Genomic DNA, 24,572 nt, shown 5'->3' with positions numbered 1-24,572 from the left:
TTAATTATACACACCATTTCAGGTACTCACCACCGCCCTTGGAGCCCCAGGGGTGTCACAGGGAGTGTGGAGAGAGGACAGGTATTTTCCTGGGAATCAGAGCTACTCAGTAGCCTTCAGCAAGGGGCGAGCTATGACATGAGATGAGAAGTTTGCTTGACCAGGGCTCTGTCCACACACGGCGAAGTACAGTTCAGGGTCTGGGGACGTTCAGTTAGTTTGTTTTTGTGGGGTGCATGCAGAGCCCTGCTTCCTTCAACATTCAAGGTCCCTTCCTTAGAAATGGCATCCTAAAAGAAGGTCTCTGGTCTTACCAAGTACCGGACTTTCCCCATAGTACATGTGCCAAGGAATAAATATGAATATATTGAGAGACTGCTCACAAGCCTGTGCTTAATAATTTTAATGTTTTATCTTCAACATTACAGTAGTACAATTGAAATCCGGTTGTTAAAGCTTTAAAAGGTAGAAGTCTACCGGTTATAGGATAAGATGTTTCTTTAAATGTATGCTACTATCCTACCAGTGGCAGCATATAAATTGCTTCCTCTTTATTCTGACTTTTTAGCTTGCTGAATCAGTACAGTAGTCAATAGTAGCTTAAAAGAATTAATATAGTTATAAAAAAGAAAATCAATTTATATCCCATCTGACTGTTGGATTATCACAGATAAAGCAAAATGATTCATCTATATTTTTATTATTTTCAAGATGAATTTTTTCTAGTCTCTTGACATTTCTAAAAGTTACTCATACGATTATTCAAACAGGTCAAAAAACTATGAATTCTTTTTATTGATAGAATTTTTATGTGCTAAATTACTTAAAACACCAAAAATCGACTCACTTTTTATAAAGAAATATGGCATATTATTTACTCAAAAGGAATCAACTTCTTAAGAACCTGCACTATGTGATCGTGAATGAATTGGTACATAGACAAACAAACACAAAATCCATCTAACTAATCAAATACAAACAAAACCCCAAATTAAAGTTTTTAAGAATAAAATATGTAAATTAGTTATACTTGCTATAAATTTTTTCTCATTATGCACATTTTCACAAAACAAATGCAAATTTTAAGAGAGATGATTAAAACCAGGATAATAATGTCCTTCATTCGCCTAAAAAAATTATGACAAAACTTAATAACAAGGGTATCTTCAGATTTTTCTTGCCAAACAATTTTTAATAATTCTAAGTTCAATAAATGGATATCATGTGACTGCTCAAGATTTCAAAATGTTTGATAATTATATGAAAACATTTAAAGACATACTAGAAATAATGCAAACAATTCTTTCAGGTTTTCCATAAAAGAAGGAAAAGGTTAATTTTTATGAATTTCTGAGCTATTTACTTTGATGAATTCTACACTTTGATCATTTTTATTTTTAAACATAAATTTATTTGTTACTAATTATAAACAATCCTCACGTTCACCCTTCAGATACTACTGTGGGACTTTTTTATTACATGGATCAGTTGCTAAATTTAAAATATCTGGCAAAGCCTTTTATGTTCCTTAACCTGATGCGATGCTCACACATGTGCAACTGCTTTTCTTTCTTTAGGCAGAGAAGCCCTTTTAGCTGATAAATATCACCCAAAGCAAAGTCCTTGATAACAAAAAATAATTAAATATCAGAAGCTGGTTAGAGATCAGCATTCATTTTCCAAATTAAATGTAAAAGCCTTCTTCAGTTAAGAGACTGGCAAGTTTTTACAAATAACATCAATGAGCCTTTTAGAAGGAAACAGCCACATTAAAATGGAGTCATTAGGCAATACATTTATTTTGAAACCAATTAACCTTTTGTCAGAAAAATGTCGGTGCTGTAATGGTCTCAGCAGCGGAGGTCAGCCTCTAACAGGGCACGTATGACAGCCACTGTGCTGGCTGACACGTACTGCAGACAGAGAGGAGAGGGCAGCAGAGAGAACCGGCCCTCTTTTGTATTCCACACTGCATTTCCAGGGAGCAGACAATCTTGACCTATCCATTCAGGTAATTAAAGCTTCCATTTGGAAGTGTCCTGCAGGAAGGTGAAATTTTGGGGAGATAAATGGCTGTTGTTCTTTGTATCCAGCCACCAGTTCCATAATTTGATGGACTGCCTGAAACAGGCTGGGATGCCAGGTTCTCATAAAAATAGAGATGAATTGGTCAGCACACAATTCTCTAAGGCAAAGCAACTCTGTCATTTTCTTTTTTGCAGGCTATAATTTAATTGTTAGTCAAGGTGGACAGCTGACACAGGGGGGCTTTCTCTCAGAGCTTACCTACCATCTTCCATTCACTGAGAAATCACTCCAGCTTATTTACTTATCCGCCAAGTTTGTTTGACATTGGGAAATGTCACTTCCACAGGGAGCACAGCTGGTTCTCCCAGCTGTGCCCTGACTTACCTTCCACGCTATTTTGTTTCCTTTCGAATCATGTTCAAGGGCAATTGGGAAGTCCCCTCGTTCATAAAATTTTCGAAACGCTGTGGGCTTCGTTGGTCTTTCTTTAAATGCTCCTGCAGGTGGAGGGCCTCTCACCTTCAAAGAAAAAAAAAAATAGGAATCAGGTTTTAAAACACATTGGAAAATGCACAGTGAAAAAACTTTGGCTTTTATGTTTCATTTTGTATAAAATGTTCTGGAAGACAAACCAAATTATCTTAATAATGAACAACCGAAATCTCACTAATACAAACATTTGGAGAAGAAAATTATTTTATAATAACTGTTAAGGATTTACTTTATTTCAAGCTACTTTACAAAGCATTCCTAGAAAATGTCACTTTAAAATATCACTTTATAAAGAAGAAAAGCCTGAACTTTTAAGGAAAACATTTTAATAGAAGCAACTAAGTTCAGAGTGTTAAAACTTCTAAGATTCTTAATAATTGCAAATTCTAATCTCAGGTCTGATATACTTTATAGAATACTCCAGAAATAAATTTAAAATATGTCCTTCAAATCTTTCTATATAAATAAAATGTTAGGATATGTTCTCATGTTATAAGTATTAACCATAAAACCATAAAAATGTGATATAAAATTAAGTGATGATAAATGAGAGAGTTTAAGAAGAAAAATGGTGGTCTACTGTGTGTGCACAGCATACATTTGGTAACATGAATTTATGAGAAAGAAACATTAGAAGAGACTATATGAGAATCTTTCACCTGCCAAATTATGAGTTTTATGAAAGAATAAACATTTCATATTGAGTTATTCACATTGACTACAACTTTTAAATCTGCATTATTTACATATGAGCTAATTCCTTATGTTACAAAATTCAAAGTGATTAGTGAATGACTATCATTAGAAAATGATAGTCGGCTGTACGGTTCCTTATATATAGTCTAAACATTATTATCTTTACCTGTTTGTAAAAAAAAAGGTAAATATTAGTCATCCATTAGTTTAATAAAAACAATTATTTTGTTAATTCTTAAATAGACAAGAGAGCAAATAATTTACCTACTATCTTAATATTTTATTTGATGCCATATTAATTTTTAATATGTGTGGAAAATAATTTTAACAAAGTATATATAAAATATATCTAATATAACAAATATTATATATTATATAATGACAAATACATTTTATCTGAAGCACACATAAAGACTAATATTAGAAACTGAGGGAGCTTCCGGGAAGATGGCGGAAGAGTAAGACGCGGAGATCACCTTCCTCCCCACAGGTACACCAGAAATACATCTACACGTGGAACAACTCATACAGAACACCTACTGAAAGCTGGCAGAAGCAGAAGACCTCAGACCTCCCAAAAGGCAAGAAACCCCCCACGTACCTGGGTAGGGCAAAAGAAAAAATAAACAGAGACAAAAGGATAGGGACGGGACCTGCACCAGTGGGAGGGAGCTGTGAGGGAGGAAAGGTTTCCAAACACTAGGAAGCCCCTTCACGGGCGGAGACTGCGGGTGGCGGAGGGGGAAAGCTTCGGAGCCGCGGAGGAGAGCACAGCAACAGGGGTGTGGAGGGCAAAGCGGAGAGATTCCCGCACAGAGGATCACGGCCGACCGGCACTCACCAGCCGGAGAGGCTTGTCTGCTCACCCGCCGGGGCGGGCGGGTCTGGGAGTTGAGGCTCGGGCTTCAGTCGGAGCATCGGCAGAGGACGGGGGTTGGCGGCGTGAACACAGCCTGCAGGGGGTTAGTGCGCCACGGCTGGCCGGGAGGGAGTCCGGGGAAAAGTCTGGAGCTGCCGAAGAGGCAAGAGACTTTTTCTTCCCTCTTTGCTGAGGAGAGGGGATTCAGAGCTGCTTAAAGGAGCTCCAGAGATGGGCGCGAGCCGCGACTAAAAGCGTGGACCCCAGAGACGGGCATGAGAAGCTAAGGCTGCTGCTGCCGCCACCAAGAAGCCTGTGTGCGAGCACAGGTCACTATCCACACCCCCCTTCCGGGGAGCCTCTGCAGCCCGCCACTGCCAGGGTCCCGGGATCCAGGGACAGCTCCCCCGGAAGAACGCGCGACGCGCCTCAGGCTCCTGCAACGTCACGCCGGCCTCTGCCGCCGCAGGCCCGCCCCGCACTCCGTGCCCCTCCCTCCCCCGCGCCTGAATGAGCCAGAGCCCCCGAATCAGCGGCTCCTTTAACCCCGTCCTGTCTGAGCGAAGAACAGACGCCCTCCGGCGACCTACATGCAGAGGCGGGGCCAAATCCAAAGCTGAGCCCCTGGGAGCTGTGAGAACAAAGAAGAGAAAGGGAAATCCCTCCCAGCAGCCTCAGGAGCAGCGGATTAAAGCTCCACAATCAACTTGATGTCTGTGGAATACCTGAATACACAACAAATCATCCCAAACCGAGGAGGTGGACTTTGAGAGCAAGATTTATGCTGTATAGCTTTGCTTCCTCTTGTCCTAGGGTTCTATCCGTCCGTTTTTTCGTTGTTGTTTTGGTTTGGTTTTTTTTTTTTCTTTATTTTTTCTTAATAATTATTTTTTATTTTAATAACTTTATTATATTTTATCTTACTTTATTTTATTTTACTTTATCTTCTTTCTTTCTTTTTTCCTTCCTTCCCTCCTTTCTTCCTTCCTCCCTCCCTCCCTCCTTTCTTTCTTTCTTTCATTCTTTTTCTACTAATTCTTTCTTTCTACTTTTTCTCCCTTTTATTCTGAGCCGTGTGGATGAAAGGCTCTTGATGCTGCAGCCAGGAGTCAGTGCAGTGCCTCTGAGGTGTGAGAGCCAACGTCAGCACACTGGTCCACAAGAGACCTCCCAGCTCCACATAATATCAAATGGCGAAAATCTCCCAGAGATCTCCATCTCAGCACCAGCACCCAGCTTCACTCAACGACCATCAAGCTACAGTGCTGGACACCCCATGCCAAACAACTAGCAAGACAGGAACACAACCCCACCCATTAGCAGAGAGGCTGCCTAAAATCATAATAAGTCCACAGACATCCCAAAACACACCACCAGACGTGGACCTGCCCACAAAAAAGACAAGATCCAGCCTCATCCACCAGAACACAGGCCCTAGTCCCCTTCACCAGGAAGCCTACACAACCCACTGAACCAATCTTAGCCACTGGGGAGAGACACCAAAAACAACGGGAACTACGAGCCTGCAGCCTGCAGAAAGGAGACCCCAAACACAGTAAGATAAGCAAAATGAGAGGACAGAAAAACACACAGCAGATGAAGGAGCAAGATAAAAACCCACCAGACCTAACAAATGAAGAGGAAATAGGCAGTCTACCTGAAAAAGGATTCAGAATAATGTTAGTAAAGATGATCCAAAATCTTGGAAATAGAATGGACAAAATGCAAGAAACATTTATCAAGGACCTAGAAGAGCTAAAGATGAAACAAACAATGATGAACAACACAATAATTGAAATTAAAAATACTCTAGATGGGATCAATAGCAGAATAACTGAGGCAGAAGAATGGATGTGACCTGGAAGATAAAATAGTGGAAATAACTACTGCAGAGCAGAATAAAGAAAAAAGAATGAAAAGAACTGAGGACAGTCTCAGAGACCTCTGGGACAACATTAAACGCACCAACATTCGAATGATAGGGGTTCCAGAAGAAGATGAGAAAAAGAAAGGGACTGAGAATATATTTGAAGAGATTATAGTTGAAGACTTCCCTAATGTGGGAAAGGAAATAGTTAATCAAGTCCAGGAAGAACAGAGAGTCCCATACAGGATAAATCCAAGGAGAAACACGCCAAGACACATATTAATCAAACTGCCAAAAATTAAATACAAAGAAAATATATTAAAAGCAGCAAGGGAAAAACAACAAGTAACACACAAGGGAATCCCCATAAGGTTAACAGCTGATCTTTCAGCAGAAACTCTGCAAGCCAGAAGGGACTGGCAGGACATATTTAAAGTGATGAAGGAGAAAACCCTACAACCAAGATTACTCTACCCAGCAAGGATCTCATTCAGATTTGATGGAGAAATTAAAACCTTTACAGACAAGCAAAAGCTGAGAGAGTTTAGCAGCACAAAACCAGCTTTACAACAACTGCTACAGGAACTTCTCCAGGCAAGAAGCACAAGAGAAGGAAAACACCTACAATAATGAACCCAAAACAATTAAGAAAATGGGAATAGGAACATACATATCGATAATTACCTTAAATGTAAATGGACTAAATGCTCCCACGAAAAGACACAGATTGGCTGAATGTATACAAAAACAAGACCCATATATTTGCTGTCTACAAGAGACCCACTTCAGACCTAGAGACACATACAGACTGAAAGTAAGGGGATGGAAAAAGATATTTCATGCAAATGGAAACCAAAAGAAAGCTGGAGTAGCAATTCTCATATCAGACAAAATAGACTTTAAAATAAAGACTATTACAAGAGACAAAGAAGGACACTACATAATGATCAAGGGACCGATCCAAGAAGAAGATATAACAATTGTAAATATTTATGCACCCAACATAGGAGCACCTCAATACATAAGGCAAATACTAACAGTCATAAAAGGGGAAATCGACAGTAACACAATAATAGTAGGGGACTTTAACACCCCACTTTCACCAATGGACAGATCATCCACAATGAAAATAAATAAGGAAACACAACCTTTAAATGATACATTAAACAAGATGGACTTAATTGATATTTATAGGACATTCCATCCAAAAACAACAGAATACACATTTTTCTCAAGTGCTCATGGAACATTCTCCAGGATAGAAAAAATCTAGAAACAATAAATGCTGGAGAGGGTGTGGAGAAAAGCGAACCCTCTTGCACTTTTGGTGGGAATGTAAATTGACACAGCCACTGTGGAGAATAGTATGGAGGTTCCTTAAAAAACTACAAATAGAACCACCATATGACCCAGCAATCCCACCACTGGGCATATACCCTGAGAAAACCATAATTCAAAAAGAGTCATGTACCAAAATGTTCATTGCAGCTCTATTTACAATAGCCCGGAGATGGAAACAACCTAACTGTCCATCATCGGATGAATGGATAAAGAAGATGTGGCACATATATACAATGGAATATTACTCAGCCATAAAAAGAAATGAAATTGAGCTGTTTGTAATGAGGTGGATAGACCTAGAGTCTATCATACAGAATGAGTAAGTCAGAAAGAGAAAGACAAATACCGTATGCTAACACATATATATGGAATTTAAGAAAAAAAAATGTCGTGAAGAACCTAGGGGTAAGACAGGAATAAAGACACAGTCCTACTAGACAATGGACTTGAGGATATGGGGAGGGGGAAGGGTAAGCTGTGACAAAGCAAGAGAGAGGCATGGACATATATTCACTACCAAATGTAAGGTAGATAGCTAGTGGGAAGCAGCTGCATAGCACAGGGAGATCAGCTCGGTGCTTTGTGACCGCCTGGAGGTGTGGGATAGGGAGGGTGGTGGGGGGAGATGCAAGAGGTAGAGATATGGGAACATATGTATATGTATAACTGATTAACTTTGTTATAAAGCAGAAACTAACACACAATTGTAAAGCAATTATACTCCAATAAAGATGTGAATAAAATAAAATAAAATCCCATAAACAGAAAAAAAAAGAAACTGAGTAGGAGATTAAGAAATACCTTATTAAGATGGTTAAATGCTGGAGTGGAATTGAAGAGTGAGGTAACATAAAGGCATTTATTAGAGTTTAAAATGTTCTTCACTACATAGAACATTATTCGCAGCAAATGATTACGTAAGTAACTGAAATGACACTGGACAGTGGAGAAGCAAGATTTACTCTTACTTATTGAAGATTTAAAATTTTTTCTGGTATTAGAATTTTTCAGCCAATTTCATTCAATTGTTAAATGACCATATGCATACAGCAACTACTTTGTGCAGAGTTCTGAGTTGGTTGCTATATATAAAGGAGGACATTCTCAACAATGTTAGTATAATGGAAACTGTAGAGATGTTACTCCTGGACTTTTGCAATTCATGGAGCAATAAATTTTGAAACATATTTTTGGGAAATGATAAAGAATCAACAGTTTTTTATTTTGCCAAGAATTTACATCAAAAAAAATTACTATTTACCATCATGTCACCATTTTAACACCTCCCAGAAGTGGTAGAACATAAACTAAAGAAAGAAAACATAGCCAGCATGCATATGTATTTACAGAAAGTTATAGTGCAGTAGTACATATGCGTGTGCATGTGTATTATTATTATTTGTATACAGATACCTCACTTTTTATATTTTTGAAAAATTAATTTTTAATGGGTAAATAGGTATATATATATGGTATGATACATAGATAGATAGATAGATAGATAGATAGATAGATAGATAGATAGATAGAGATATATAATGGACTATTATTCAACCATAAAAAGAAGGAAGTCCTGCCATTTGGAATGACATGCATAGACCTTGAGGACATTATGCTAAGTGAAATAAGTCAGACAGACAAATATTGTATGATCTCACTTTTTTGTGGAATCTAAAAAAAAACTGAACTCATAGAAACAGAGAGTGGAATGGTGCTTGCCAGGGACTGGGGGTGTGTGGCATCTATTGATTGTCTTTTTTTCATTTGCTTTACAATCTTCCTGATTCTTGGTGTCACAACTGATTTTTTTATTGAAACCTGGACACTGGTGTGTTATGAGACTCTAGATCTTAAACCTTCTGCTTTAGCTGGTTTATTCTTACACCTCTCTAGCAGAAATGTGGTGGGGGGTGCCACCTGATTACTACTAGGTTGGGGCAGAAGTACTGGTATCCCCCCTGGCCTCGGCTGAACCATGTGGAAGGAACTCCTCATTAACACTGGGTGAGGGTGGGAGTTTCAGCACCACTGGCCTCCACTGTCACCTCCCTGACAGGGAAGGGTAGCAGTGCCTCATTATTGCTCCCCACCCTGACAGCACAGATGAAGTGGCCTCATTACTGCTAGGCAGTGCCTGTCCCTCACGAGGCATTGTCTGACACCACCCCAACAGGAAGGGGGAAGACCCTCTTATGACTGCTGGCTGGGGTGAAAGTCCAATCTGCCCCCATGTGTTCTCCATTGACACTATGGGTGTTGGGGACCTCTTTTCTATTCCAGTAGAGATCAAAGACAATTTCTCATTTAAAAAATTCAGCTACAACAATTATTTAGGTTTTTTTGTCTGCTCATCATATCCTAACCATCTTTTTCAGTTTTTTTTAGATGCCAAGTTATTATTTATGCTGTTGACAGTAAGCCTCTCATTTATTTAGCTGACTTAAAATTTATTTAAGATTATCCATCTTTCTCCTTTTTCTTTGTATTTATCTTAAAATCAAGTTCTCTTTTCCCTTATATCTCTTATTCTAAATATACTCCAATCTTTCTGATTCAGAACTCAAAATTCTAATTGTCCAAACTTTTTAAATAATGAATACATTTCTAAGATGCTTAGAAGGCTTTTTATACATTGTAACAGATAACTTACACTTCCTCTTTCTTCCCATAAATTTTTATGGGCTCTCTAGAGAAATGATTCCATACCTACAGTTCCATGGAAGTCTTTGCTTAGTTTTACAAAAATTGTCCATGCTAATATGCAATTACTTAACAGCGAGGAAATTTTATTGAGTATCTGTTATCCTCTGATTTTATATTTCTGCCATTTACTTATTTTGAAACACTAGATTCTTTCAATTCTGCTATAGGTCCATTCCAAATTAACTCTTGGAATTTCAGGAGTTATAATTTGTAAAACTGACTAGAATATTACCACTTAGATTTGTTAATGCAAAGGGACATTACCTAACTTCATGCAGATGCTCTGTCACTCTATCCCTACATAATATTTTTTTCTGTTCCAAATATATAGGTAGCCACTGAAACCTTACAGAAGGACATACTATTTTTTTAATATTCCATACATAATTCATTCCAACTAGTTCTAAAAATCTGTACATGAAAACCAAATGAAATATAATTCCTGGAAAGGTAATAATGATATTATTACTGGAAATCACACAGATGGATATAGTTTGACTAAACAACTTTAAAAGCCAACAAAAACACTGTTAAGAATCCTTACGTAAGTCTCTTATTTGTACAAGGACTACTGTAAATTTTATTTAATGTCTTAAGAATTTTTTCCTGATTTATTGTAAATAATATAGAGCAAATAAGGAACCATAAATCAAAGTAGATTTGTGGGAAAATGCAATTAGGATTTGCTTGAATGGTGGGGTCTATCCATAAACCAATTAGGATGAATGGATGTTGCAGCAGAATGCTTTTAATAAAATCGAATGCACTTGGGAACCGAGATACTGAATGCACTTTGAAGTGACTACAGATGACACAGTACTTTATATGCCTACATTTATTGAATGTGCTGTAATGGATTTAGGACTTAGATCACAGTCTGTGTCATGGTCACAAAACTAATAATAATTAGCAGGAAGGAAGTTTCTCTAAAATTTTTCATCATATAGTTCGAAAGTTTCCTTTTCAGTAGATTTATTTTTTAGCATAAACTGAAACTGCTAAAAAGAAAAAAAAGGAGACTTTTACTTCAAGTGGGAAGCTACATTGTGTTTTTCTAATTGGTCCGTTTAGCCACCACACTAACATTGAGACACTAAAATTCAAAGACACTAATTTCCTTATTAGGAAATTTTTCAGCATGAGATTCGGATTCATAAAATCACTGTGGTTAAGAAGCAGGTGGGCCAGAGTTGGATTGTCTGCGAGCTACTCAGGCACTGGAATGTTAGCTGCAGGACTGGTAAATTGGTTGCCATCAGCCTAGATTTCTGAGTAAGGAGTATTATAATTCAGCGTCTGTCATATTTGCCAGTCGTAATTGTTTTAATACATCAAAAAAAATGCAATACCTAAGGTCACCAAATAACCAGAAAAATACTTGCAAAAGATTAACAGTTAACAAATCTGATTGTTGGTAGGTAGGGCACCTCAACATTAACAAAAGTGAGCTTATATTACCCAGTAAAATTTTTATAAGAAGCTTTAACAACATAACAATTTAATGATGTAACAAAACACTATGATAGTAATGTTTTTGTTAGTAAGAGCCTCGTATGGTAAAATATACATGTTTCAATAAATATTCAATATGTGTGGACATACTTTGGAGTTTTTAAAAGTTAGGCCCTATGGTAACAGTTGAGTAATAGAGAAAACTTCTAAGTGACACAGGTAACCTATTTTAAGAAGCTTATTCCACTGAGGCCTAAGAGGATGGCTTAGAGTCAGGAGAATGTGGAGACAAGATGATCAATCTGGACTTTACTGGAGTCGTCTAAGCATGAGATGGCAAAGGCCTTGAATGAGGGTGGCATCAGGAATAAAAACGAAATCCCCTTATACTGCATTCGTTCTTTACAAACATTATTGGTTTCAGTTTTCAACAAAACACATATGAAATGGTCTTACAGACAAGAAAATTAAAGCTTACATATGTTCAAAACCTGTCAGAAATCACAGAACTAGGAAGTAGTAGGAAAGATATTTGACTTCCAATCTCTCTGCCGCTATAGGACATGTCCTCAGTCACTGTACTAGAAGGTTGGGAACAACTTAAAGGGGAATTACCTAAGGCACATGACTAATTGATTGAAGAGATCTAAAGGCAGAGATGAAGCAGGCTTCTGACTACAAAGATGTGAATAATAAATTTGTTTAAGTTACATAAATAATAAACTGTAGGATGGAGGGAAATCTTATTAAATCACTTACTATTCTATCACCTATTAATAAGTTTGTGCTTTCTCTCTAGACTTTTTCCAAAAACATATATACAAATACCATTTTTCCATTTTTATGTCCTTTCCATTTAGTGTACTTTTTCATTTTTTGTGGCTAAGCAATATTCTACCAACTATCTGCAATTATATTTGGAATTTATATTATTTCCATTTCATTCACCTTTTGTAATTACATTATTATAAAATTTTCAGGCATATCACATTTTCCACATTTTATATTATTTCCTTCAGACAGAATCTTCAGTATGAGATGAGATCAAAATTTATATTTTATGATTCTTGATAAAATTATTTGCTAATTAAATAGGTCTTCTGTTTTAGTCTGCTTGGACTGCTATAACAAAATACCACAGACTGGTTGACTTCAACAAGAGAAATTTTATTTTCTCAGTTCTGGAGACTGGACATCTGAGATCAGGGTGCCAGCAAGGTCAGGTTCCAGTGAGAACCCCCTTCCTAGCTTGCAGACTGCTACCTTCTCACTGGATCCTCACATGGCAGAGAGATAGCGAGCTCTCTGCTGTTTTCCTCTTCTTATAAGAACACTAATCCCATCACAGAGACCCCACTCTCATGAACCCATCACATAAACCTAATTACCTCTCAAAGGTCCCACCTCCATCACATAGGGGGTTAGGGCTTCAACATATAAATTTTGGGGGGACACATTTAGTCGATAACATCTTATTGTTCAATTTGGATTACTATGTTTAACAAATGAGGATGAACGTTTTCTCATTTTAGTATAAATGCTATATGAATACATTTGTGAATGTATGTTCATGTCTTTTCTATATTAAAATCAATTTGTATGAGTTTTTTATATTAAAAGATACTAACCATGTTTGCATTTACAACAAATATCTACTTATCATTTTGCCTTCCATTTTTAATTACTTAGCATTTAAAGGTTTTAAATGTTTTATAGGAGAGTTTCTTTCTCTTTACTTGCTCTTTTTGCCTCCAGCTTTGCCTTGTTTAGATCATTCCTCTGTCAGCTGCACAATGAATATTTTAATTGACTAATTAAATCATATCTCTCATCTACTTAGAATCCGTAAATGATTTCCCACAAACACGCCACACAAAGACATTTGCAAGCTGTGTTGCTCTCCCCAGCATTCCTCTACAGGTACCCAAGAATAAATTATACCCAAACACTGGCAGTTCTCAGGCATGCCCTGCTCTCTTTGGTCTTCTTGATTTTGCTGTCCCATCAATCTGTTACTCTCTCACCCCTTTACTACTCCTTTTTATCCTCCTTCTTTTTCTCCTGAAACTACTAATCACCTTCATGATTAAGCACAAACCTCACCTCTCCTAAGAAACCTTTCCTAACAAGCCATATTCGATACTGTGGTGGGATCAGGTTCTTCACCTTATGGTTGAAATGCCTGGGGACAAACTAGACTTGGTCATTAAACCACTGGAACAACCTGTATGGAGATTATTAGGGAGATCTAGGCTGTCGACAAAGTTTGTCTATAATCAAGTGTTTGGGTTAAATCTACGGAAGTTAGCAAATTTTTCCAAAGGGAAAGTATATAGTGAGGAAAATGCTGGGAACCCAAGACATTACCTGGAGATTTGGAATTCTACAGGAGAATAGAAAGTACAGTCAGAATGGTGGCAAGTAAACGGGGAAGGCAAGTAAGTCATAGAAATCAGTGAATGAGAGGGACAAATTTTGCTTTTCTTTTGTTTTAATGATACAAGGAGATCAATTAAGAAGAATGAAAGGTCTCTGAAAATTAAACAGCTGTAGTGGCATGATGGGGTGGAAGCCAGACTATAATGCTCTGAGTAATGAATAAGGAATATGAAGTAAAACCAGATATATGCTATTCTGACCTATGGGCTGTCAAAATCTGAGCTGCTAGCAAGGTGTGATTGTTAAAGCAGGGTAAAGTTAGTGGTAACTGGAAATGGGGGAAGAAAAGACTGTCAACGGACTGTAATACTGGAATTCATAAACTATCTAATCACTTATGGAACCAGAATGATTTTAGAATACAAGATATATGTATAACTAATACACTTATCTGAACAGCCAGAGGAACTTGTGAAGTGAAGTATAGATTTTTCTGTGTTAGAAACTCTTAAATCTGAATTCAAGAACTTATGGTCACATAAACTAAAGTATTAATTAGAAACAGAGTTAAGAAATTGGCTCTAAAATAGATATTACCTATATCACTCATTCATTGAAAAATGCATTGAATACATAATATTTCCAAGTCACTAGGCTTGGTACTATTGGGGACAAAAAGATAAGTAAATATATTATCCTCAAGATATATATCATTTAGGAAAAGAGATAAGAATATCCCCCATAAGGCTTCCTTGGTGGCACAGTGATTGAGAGTCCGCCTGCCGATGCAGGGGACACGGGTTCGTGCCCTGGTTCGGGAAGATCCCACACCGCGGCTGGGCCCGTGAGCCATGGCTGCTTGAGCCTGAGCATCTGGAGCCTGTGCTCCGCAATGGGAGAGGCCACAACAGTGAGAGGCCCCCGTACCGCAAAAAAAAAAAAAGAATATCCCCCATAATCTTCTATAGAAGTAAGATTGTGATAAATGTCACAGAAAGACGTATAGAATTCTGCACACTCAGAAGATAAAACTTTTGGGTTTTAAGGCATTGTTCCTTTTCATTTGAAAATGTTATTCAGCCTTGCAAGGTACCTATACTTTTCAGTGGAACCAGGCAGAAATGTATTGTAATTTTCTATAAACCTGAATTCTGTACAATTTTAGTAGAAATAATTAGAGAATTATGGTTGCTGTACCACAGATTTGTCTATTTATAACCTATGTAGTTATTAATTATTAAATCAGAATTAATTTGCTTGGATTTTCTGTTTATTATTACATTTAAGTAATTATCAATTATTACCACAATTTTATAACCAAAAATTCAACATTGATTAGACCAGTACGTATTTCTTTTCTATGTAAAACCTCTCACATTAAAATCCATGTATTCTATTTTGAAATGCACTTCTATAAATGGGAAAATTTTGCTTAAAATATGGCTTGTTTGATACTTAAAATGAAATAACTTAGTCTAAAGTGCTTGCAGAGACTAGTTTAAATATAATTAGCATATAAAAACTAATATTAGTGTTGTCAATATAATAATTTGCATTTAAATTAGCATTGTTATATAATGATTACAAAAACCCAAATAGCTTATAATATAGTTTTTCAGATAGATAGCACTAGAAAGATACAGCATTAGTGAAAAGAGTAACATGGAGTAAAAGGACAAATACTTCAATTAAAAAATTTAGAAGACTTTGGTACTAGACTTAACTTTTCACCTTGACAGTAAATTGTGTCTTGCCTTGTTCCCAAAAGGATCATGAAGATACATGCAGTAAAGAAGAAGCATAAACTTGGAGCTGCCTTACAACAAGGGCAAGTGATTGGACCCTTTGGAGCCTCAGCTTCCTCATGTGTCAGATGAAAAAAATTACACGAGCTGACCTCTAAGATCCTTCCTACACCTCTATAACCTAACGTGTATTTATTAATTCAACAAATATTGAGGACAATATTCTCAGAGAATTTACCTATATATAGAGCTAAGAGGAATCTCAGACGGCACATGAATTTCTTGTTTTACTTTTGACAAACTGAAATTCAAAGGGGCTATGGAAACATATTCAAGTTTACATTTCAAGGCTTATTTTTCTCAGCTCTATCATCTTAATAACAAGCTTGGTTTCATGGATTCTAGACTTTTTCAGGCTAGGATCCAATAACTTGATTTAAAAATGCTTTTGCAATAACTATATGACAAAAGGAAGTCCCAAAGATTGCTGAGCAAATTATGGTTGTGTCATTTTAATTTTATAACTGAACTATAACACGCTTGGAACTAAGAGTTTACTTCAAAATGTTGTCTCTGTTACCTAAAATAGTTCTGAAAGCAATGGTTGGACTACACGATTTCTTTTAAATTTCTTTGTTTAAAGTAATAGTCACGGGTGGTTCTTTAAATTCTTTGTTGTAGGAAAAAAAAAAGAAGATTGATAGCCTGTCCTAACAAAATGAGATGCAATAATCAAATGATGAAAAATAAATCTTCACAGTTGAAGGCTAAAAAAGTTTACTGCAGGGCTTCCCTGGTGGTGCAGTGGTTGAGAGTCCGCCTGCTGATTCAGGGGACGCGGGTTCGTGCCCCGGTCCGGGAAGATCCCACATGCCGCGGAGCGGCTGGGCCCGTGAGCCATGGCCGCTGAGCCTGCGCGTCCAGAGCCTGTGCTCCGCAACGGGAGAGGCCACAACAGTGAGAGGTCTGCGTAAAGCAAAAAAAAAAAAAAAAAAAAAAAAAAGTTTACTGCAAAGTTGCTCTCTTCCTATAGTTAAATATGGGAAAAGGCCACATATTTAAGTGTCCAAGTGTGATTTTTGCTATCAACTTGTCTCCAGAGAGTCATCAGAGATTTCGATTTAGACTGTGCTATTTAGCATCTGTCTTGTAGAACTGATAAAATGCCTGAATGACTGAGACAGCTTGGCTAATACACTGTCACACCTAACACTAAGGCCAAAGAAATGAGTGAGCTAAATGTGAAAGGAGAATATAAATGAGTAAGAGTTTAAAATATATTCTATTCCTGTTACACCTTTAATGTTGAGAGCATGGTAAGTAGTTTATATCTAAACATGTACATTCAGTGTCTTGCAACAGAGTTATTCCTTATGGAATAATTAGAGTAAAAATGTTATTTTTGTATATGTGAAGAGACTATTGCCATTTATACCTTACATATCATGAACATTTTAACAGAAAATTTGAAAATCCTTGTGTTTAATGATGCAAGAAAGAACTAGCTTTTCTCCAGAAAGAACTAGCTATTTAATAGAAAACAATTTTTAGAACTGTTTACAATAAAATATATATATATATTGGTTAAAAAAGAGTTTTGCTTTCCCATCAGTGTACTGGCTTCCTCTAAAAAAAAGTACTTCAAAAGTTCATACAATTTGCAGAGATATTAAATACATTGATTATAATTTACAGACTCTAATGGTCAAATCAAGGAAGAAAGTAATGTGCAAAAATGTGTGATATCGTACATACAAAGCATGCATGTTACAACTTAACTGGAATATAATATAATAAAAAATACAAGATTATAATCTTAACAGTCTGGGATTTTCCACCATGGAAAGGAAAAGAAGAAGAAATGAAGCCCTATCTAAACTGTACGTCATCTCTCCAAGGTAAAGATAGTAAAGCATCATTCCTTGTCTAGATGTAATATGTTTTTACTTTTTTCTACCTTATATTTTTATTTTTTAATAAATAAAGTGCATTTTTTCCTGAGCCAAGATCTTCATCTGTGAAAGCCAGCTGACATTAGGTCAGCTTGTGGCCAAAATAAAGCCAGCTAGTCCACATGGAGAATAAACTCTTAACCTCTTTTTATTATTATAATAATATTATTATTATTAACAACAAGCCAGTTTGGCCATTTGTCTAACTTACCTAACTAGACACGCACAACTCACAAATCAGATTTATCAATGACTTCCTTTACATTCAGAAGTGTTCTTTCTTGCATAGATATAGTTTACTTTAGATGACTGTATGTAGTTACATGATTTGAATAGAATTCGTAGGCATGATTTGAAATATGTTAGACATTAGAATTATATACAAGCATTCCATGTACTTGTGTAAGAAGTTTATACACACATACACACAAACACACAAACACATCATACAACCTAAGTGAGAAGTTTCCTCATCTTTCTTCTGAAATGTTACTTTATCTTTGTTTTTATCATACAATAAAATGACATAACCCTGAAATTAAAAGAAGTATAAGAGGAATAGACAAAATGTTTTCCTTCCCAGCCTACTTCAATTCCTTGGTATCTGGCAAGCAATAAATCTTGAAAGTTAAAATGATTTCTAGAAAAAACATTTCTTCCATCTTTTATTCTAGAATCATACAAATACAGTATGAACTCCATTTACTGTAAAATTAGGAGAAAAAACTGACCACTGAAAGCTCTCTAAGATAAGGCACAAGGCATGGGGGAGGAATGGAAGAGATGAAATACGATGAGTGATCAGAGATCACTGAGGGATTCCAGAAGACAACACAAAAATAATTTTGGGTGAGGAAAATCCAATGAAAAGAAAACTTTGTAAGATTAGTTCAAGATGACAGAATAGAAGGACGTATGCTCACTCCCTCTTGTGAGAACACGGGAATCACAACTAACTGCGGAACAATCATTGACAGGAAGACACTGGAACTCACCAAAAAAGATACCCCACATCCAAAGACAAAGGAGAAGCCAAAATGAGACCGTAGGAGGGGCACAATCACAGTAAAATCAAACCCATAACTGCTGGGTGGGTGACTCACAAACTGGAGAACACTTATACCACAGAAGTCCACCCACTGGAGTGAAAGTTCTGAGCCCCATGTCAGGTTTCCCAACCTGGGGGTCTGGCAACGGAAGGAGGAATTCTTAGAGAATCAGACTTTGAAGGCTAGAAGGATTTGACTGCAGGACTTCGACAGGACCGGGGGAAACAGAGATTCCACTCTTAGAGGGCACACACAGAGTAGTGTGTGCATCAGGACCCATAGGAAGGAGCAGTGACACCATAGAGACTGAACCAAACCTACCTGCTAGTGTTGGAGGGTCTCCTGCAGAGGCAGGGGGTGGCTCGGTCTCACTTTTAGGACAAGGACACTGGCAGCAGAAGTTCTGGGAAGTACTCCTTGGCATGAGCCCTCCCAGAGTCCACCATTAGCACCACCAAAGAGCCCGGTTAGGCTCCAGTGTTGGGTCACCTCAGGCCAAACAACCAACAAGGAGGGGTCCCAGCTCAACCCATCAGCAGAGAAGTGGATTAAAGTTTTACTGAGTTCTGCCAAACAGAGCAAGACCCAGCTCTACCCACCACCAGTCCCTCCCATCAGGAAATGTCCACAAGCCTCTTAGATAGCCTCATCCACCAGAGAGCAGACAGCAGAAGCAAGAAGAACTACAATCCTGCAGCCTGTGGAACAAAAACCGCATTCACAGAAAGATAGACAAGATGAAAAGGCAGAGGGCAATGTACCAGATGAAGGAACAAGGTAACACCACAGAAAAACAACTAAATGAAGTGGAGATAGGAAAACTTTCAGAAAAAGAATTCAGAATAATGATAGTGAAGATGATCCAGGACCTCAGAAAAAGAATGGAGGCAAAGATCGAGAAATGCAAGAAATGTTCAACAAAGATCTAGAAGAATTAAACAACAAACAAACAGAGAGGAACAATAACTGAAATGAAAAATACACTAGAAGGAATCAATAGCAGAATAATTGAGGGAGAAGAACAGATAAGTGCCCTGGAAGACAGAATGGTGGAATTCACTGCTGCAGAACAGAATAAAGAAAAAAGAATGCAAAGAAATGAACACAGCTTAAGAGACCTCTGGGACAACATTAAACGCAACAACATTTGCATTATAGGGGTTCCAGAAGGAGAAGAGAGAGAGAAAGGACCCGAGAAAATATTTGAAGAGATTATAGTCAAAAACTTCCCTAACATGGGAAAGGAACTAGTCACCCAAGTCCAGGAAGTGCAGAGAGTCCCATACAGGATAAACCCAAGGAGAAACACACCGAGACACATAGTAATCAAATTGGCAAAAATTAAAGACAAAGAAAAATTATTGAAAGCAGCAAGGGAAAAATGACAAATAAAATACAAGGGAACCCCCATAAGGTTAACAGCTGATTTCTCAGCAGAAACTCTACAAGTCAGAAAGGAGTGGCATAATATACTTACAGTGATGAAAGGGAAAAACCTACAACCAAGATTACTCTACCCAGCAAGGATCTCATTCAGATTCGACAGAGAAATCAAAAGCTTTACAGACAGGCAAAAGCTAAGACAATTCAGCACCACCAAACCAACTCTACAACAAATGCTAAAGGAATTTCTCTAAGTGGGAAACACAAGAGAAGAAAAGGACATACAAAAACAAACCCAAAACAATTAAGAAAATGATAATAGGAACATACATATTGATAATTACCTTAAACGTGAATGGATTAAATGCTTCAACCAAAAGACACAGGCTCATTGAATGGATACAAAAACAAGACCCACATATATGCTGTCTACAAGAGACCCACTTCAGACCTAGAGACACATACAGACTGAAAGTGAGGGGATGGACAAAGATACTCCATGCAAATGGAAATCAAATGAAAGCACAAGTAGCAATACTCGTATCAGATAAAATAGACTTTAAAATAAAGACTGTTACAAGAGACAAGGAAGGACACTATGTAGTGATAAAGGGATCAATCCAAGAAGAAGATATAACGATTATAAATATATATGCAACCAACAGAGGAGCACATCAATACGTAAGGCAACTGCTAAGAGCTCTAAAAGAGGAAAACAACAGTAACACAGTAATACTGGGGGACTTTAACATCTCACTTACACCAATGGACAGATCATCCAAACAGAAAATTAATAAGGAAACACAAGCTTTAAATGAAACAATAGGCCAGATAGATTTAATTGATATTTACAGGACATTCCATCAGAAAACAGCAGATTACACTTTCTTCTCAAGTGCGCACGGAACATACTTCAGGATACATCACATCTTGGGCCACAAATCAAGCCTCAGTAATTTAAGAAAATTGAAATCATACAAAGCATCTTTTCTGACCACAACCCTATGAGATTAGAAATGAATTACAGGGGAAAAAAACGTAAAAAACACAAACACATGGAGGCTAAACAATACGTTACTAAATAACCAAGAGATCACTGAAGAAATCAAAGAGGAAATCAAAAAATACCTAGAGACAAATGACAATGAAAACATGATTATCCAAAACCTATGGGATGTGACACAAGTGGTTCTAAGAGGGAAGTTTATAGCTATAGAAGCCTACCTCAAGAAACAAGAAAAATCTAAAATAATGTAACCTGGGCTTCCCTGGTGGCGCAGTGGTTGACAGTCTGCCTGCTGATGCAGGGGACACAGGTTTGTGCCCTGGTCCGGGAAGATCCCACATGCCGCGGAGTGGCTGGGCCCGTGAGCCATGGCTGCTGAGCCTGCGTGTCTGGAGCCTGTGCTCCACAACGGGTGAGGCCACAACAGTGAGAGGCCCAGGTACTGCGAAAAAAAAAAAAAAAAAGTGTAACCTTACACCTAAAGGAACTAGAGAAAGAAATACAAACAAAACCCAAAGTTAGCAGAAGGAAAGAAATCATTAGGATCAGAGCAGAAATAAATGAAATAGAAACAAAGAAAACAATAGCAAAGATCAATAAAACTAAAAGCTGATTCTTTGAGAAGAAAAAATTGATAAACCTTCAGCCAGACTCATCAAGAAAAAGAGGGAGAGGACTCAAATCAATAAAATTAGAAATGAAAAAGGAGAAGTTACAACAGACACGGCAGAAATACAAAGCATCCTAAGAGACTACTACAAGCAACTCTATGCCAATAAAATGGACGACCTAGAAAAAATGGACAAATTCTTAGAAAGGTATAACCTTCCAAGACTGAACCAGGAAGAAATAGAAAATATGAACAGACAAATCACAAGTAATAAAACTGAAACGGTGATTAAAAATCTTCCAACAAACAAAAGTCAAGGACCAGATGGCTTCACAGGTGAATTCTATCAAACATTTAGAGAATAGCTAACACCCATCCTTCTCAAACTCTTCCAAAAAATTGCAAAGGAACACTCCCAAACTCATTCTATGAGGCCACCATCACCCTGATACCAAAACCAGACAAAGATACTACAAAAAAATAAAACTACAGACCAACATCACTGATGAATATAGATGCAAAAATCTTCAACAAAATACTAGCAAAGAGAATCCAACAACACATTAAAAGGCTCATACACCATGATCAAGTGGGATTTACCTCAGAGATGCAAGGATTCTTCAAAATATGCAAATCAATCAATGTGATACACCATATTAACAAATTGAATAAAAACCATATGATTATCTCAATAGATGCAGAAAAACCTTTTGACAAAATTCAACACTCATTTATGATAAATACTCTCCAGAAAGTGGGCACAGAGGGAACCTACCTCAACATAATAAAGGTCATATATGACAAACCCACAGCAAACATCATTCTCAGTGGCGAAAAACTGAAAGCATTTCCTCTAAGAACAGGAACAAGACAAGGATGTCCACTCTCACCACTAGTATTCAACATAGTTTTGGAAGTCCTAGCCACAGCAATCAGAGAAGAAAGAAATAAAAGGAATACAAAGTGGAAAAGAAGAAGTAAAACTGTGTACAGCTAATCAGAAAACTACTAGAGCTAATCAATGAATTTGGTAAAGTAGCAGGATACAAGATTAATGCAGAGAAATCTCTTGCATTCCTATACACTAATGATGAACAATCTGAAAGAGAAATTAAGGAAACACTCCCATTTACCATTGCAACAAAAAGAATAAAATACCTAGGAATAAACCTACCAAGGGAGACAAAAGACCTGTATGCAGAAAACTATAAGACACTGATGAAAGAAATTAAAGATGATACCAACAGATTGAGAGATATACCATGTTCTTGGATTGGAAGAATCAATATTGTGAAAATGACTCTACTACCCAAAGCAATCTACAGATTCAATGCAATCCCTATCAAATTACCAATGGGATTTTTCACAGAACTAGAACAAAAAATCTTAAAATTTGTATGGAGACACAAAAGACCCCAAACAGCCAAAGCAGTCTTGAGGGAAAAAAAAACGAGCTGGAGGAATCAGAATCCCTGACTTCAGACTATACTACAAAGCTACAGTAAACAAGACAATATGGTACTGGCACAAAAACAGAAAGATAGAACAATGGAACAATATAGAAAGCCCAGAGATAACCCCACGCACCTATAGTCAACTAATCTATGACAAAGGAGTCAAGGATATACAATGCAGAAAAGACAGTCTCTTCAGTAATTGGTGCTGGGAAAACTGGACAGCTACAGGTAAAAGAATGAAATTAGAACACTCCCTAACACCATACACAAAAATAAACTCAAAATGGATTAGAGACCTAAATGTAAGATAGGGCACTATAAAACTCTTAGAGGAAAACATAGGAAGAACACTCTCTGACATAAATCACAGCAAGATCTGTTTTGATCCACCTCCTAGAGTAATGGAAATAAAAACAAAAATAAACAAATGGGACCTAATGAAACTTAAAAGCTTTTTCACAGCAAAAGAAACCATAAACAAGATGAAAAGACAATCCTCAAAATTGGAGAAAATATTTGCAAATGAAGCAATGGACAAAGGATTAATCTCCAAAATATGTAAACAGCTCATGCAGCTCAATATTAAAAAACAAACAACCCAATCCAAAAATGGGCAGAAGACCTAAATAGACATTTCTCCATAGAAGACATACAGATGGCCAAGAAGCACATGAAAATCTGCTCAACATCACTATTATTAGAGAAATGCAAATCAAAATTACAGTGAGGTATCACCTCACACCAGTTAGAATGGGCATCATCAGAAAATCTGCAAACAACAGATGCTGGAGAGGGTGTGGAGAAAAGGGAACCCTCTTGCACTGTTGGTGGGAATGTAAATTGATACAGCCACTATAGAGAACAGTATGGAGGTTCCTTAAAAAACTAAAAATAGAATTACCATATAACCCAGCAATCCCACTAATGGGCATATACCCAGAGAAAACCATAATTCAAAGAGACACATGCACCCTAATATTCATTGCAGCACTATTTACAATAGCCAGGTCATGGAAGCAACCTAAATGCCCATCGACAGATGAATGGATAAAGAGGTGGTACATATATACGATGGAATATTACTCAGCCATAAAAAGGAACGAAATTGGGTCATTTGTAGAGATGTGGATGGATCTAGAGACTGTCATACAGAGTGAAGTAAGTCAGAAAGAGAAAAACAAATATCATATATTAATGCATATATGCGGAACCCAGAAAAATGGTACAGATGAATCAGTGTGCAGGGCAGAAATTTAGACACAGATGTAGAGAACAAATGTATGGACACCAAGGGGGGAAAGCTCTAAGTTCAGGAACATGATAAGGATGCCAACTATCATCACTTTTATTCAACATAGTATTGGAAGTCCTAGCCACAGCAATTAGGCAAGAAAAAGAAATAAAAGGCATCCAAATTGGAAAGAAATAAAACAGTAACTATTTGTACAGTACCTATTTGTGAATGACATGATACTTTATAGAGAAAACCCTAAAACCTTCTCCAAATAACTATTAGAACTAGTAAATGATTTCACTAAAGTATCAGGATACAA

The 24,572-nt window shown here is 37.2% G+C and overlaps 1 protein-coding gene across 2 annotated transcripts in view; it reads right to left on the bottom strand.

The window, feature by feature from the left end:
• PACRG (parkin coregulated) overlaps window positions 1–24,572 on the bottom strand; it is a 515,005-nt gene that overhangs the window by 435,879 nt on the left and 54,554 nt on the right. For both annotated transcript variants that reach the window (XM_019951495.3, XM_073789813.1), the window contains exon 2: window positions 2,413–2,547. In XM_019951495.3, coding sequence (XP_019807054.1) covers window positions 2,413–2,547 — 135 coding nt within the window. The remainder of the gene's footprint in view (window positions 1–2,412; window positions 2,548–24,572) is intronic.

The sequence above is a fragment of the Tursiops truncatus genome, chromosome 12, assembly GCF_011762595.2.
Source record: "Tursiops truncatus isolate mTurTru1 chromosome 12, mTurTru1.mat.Y, whole genome shotgun sequence".
In the NCBI taxonomy this organism is placed as follows: domain Eukaryota; kingdom Metazoa; phylum Chordata; class Mammalia; order Artiodactyla; family Delphinidae; genus Tursiops; species Tursiops truncatus.
Note: the sequence above shows the minus strand (reverse complement) of the source record. Positions and strands in the feature narration are given on the sequence as shown.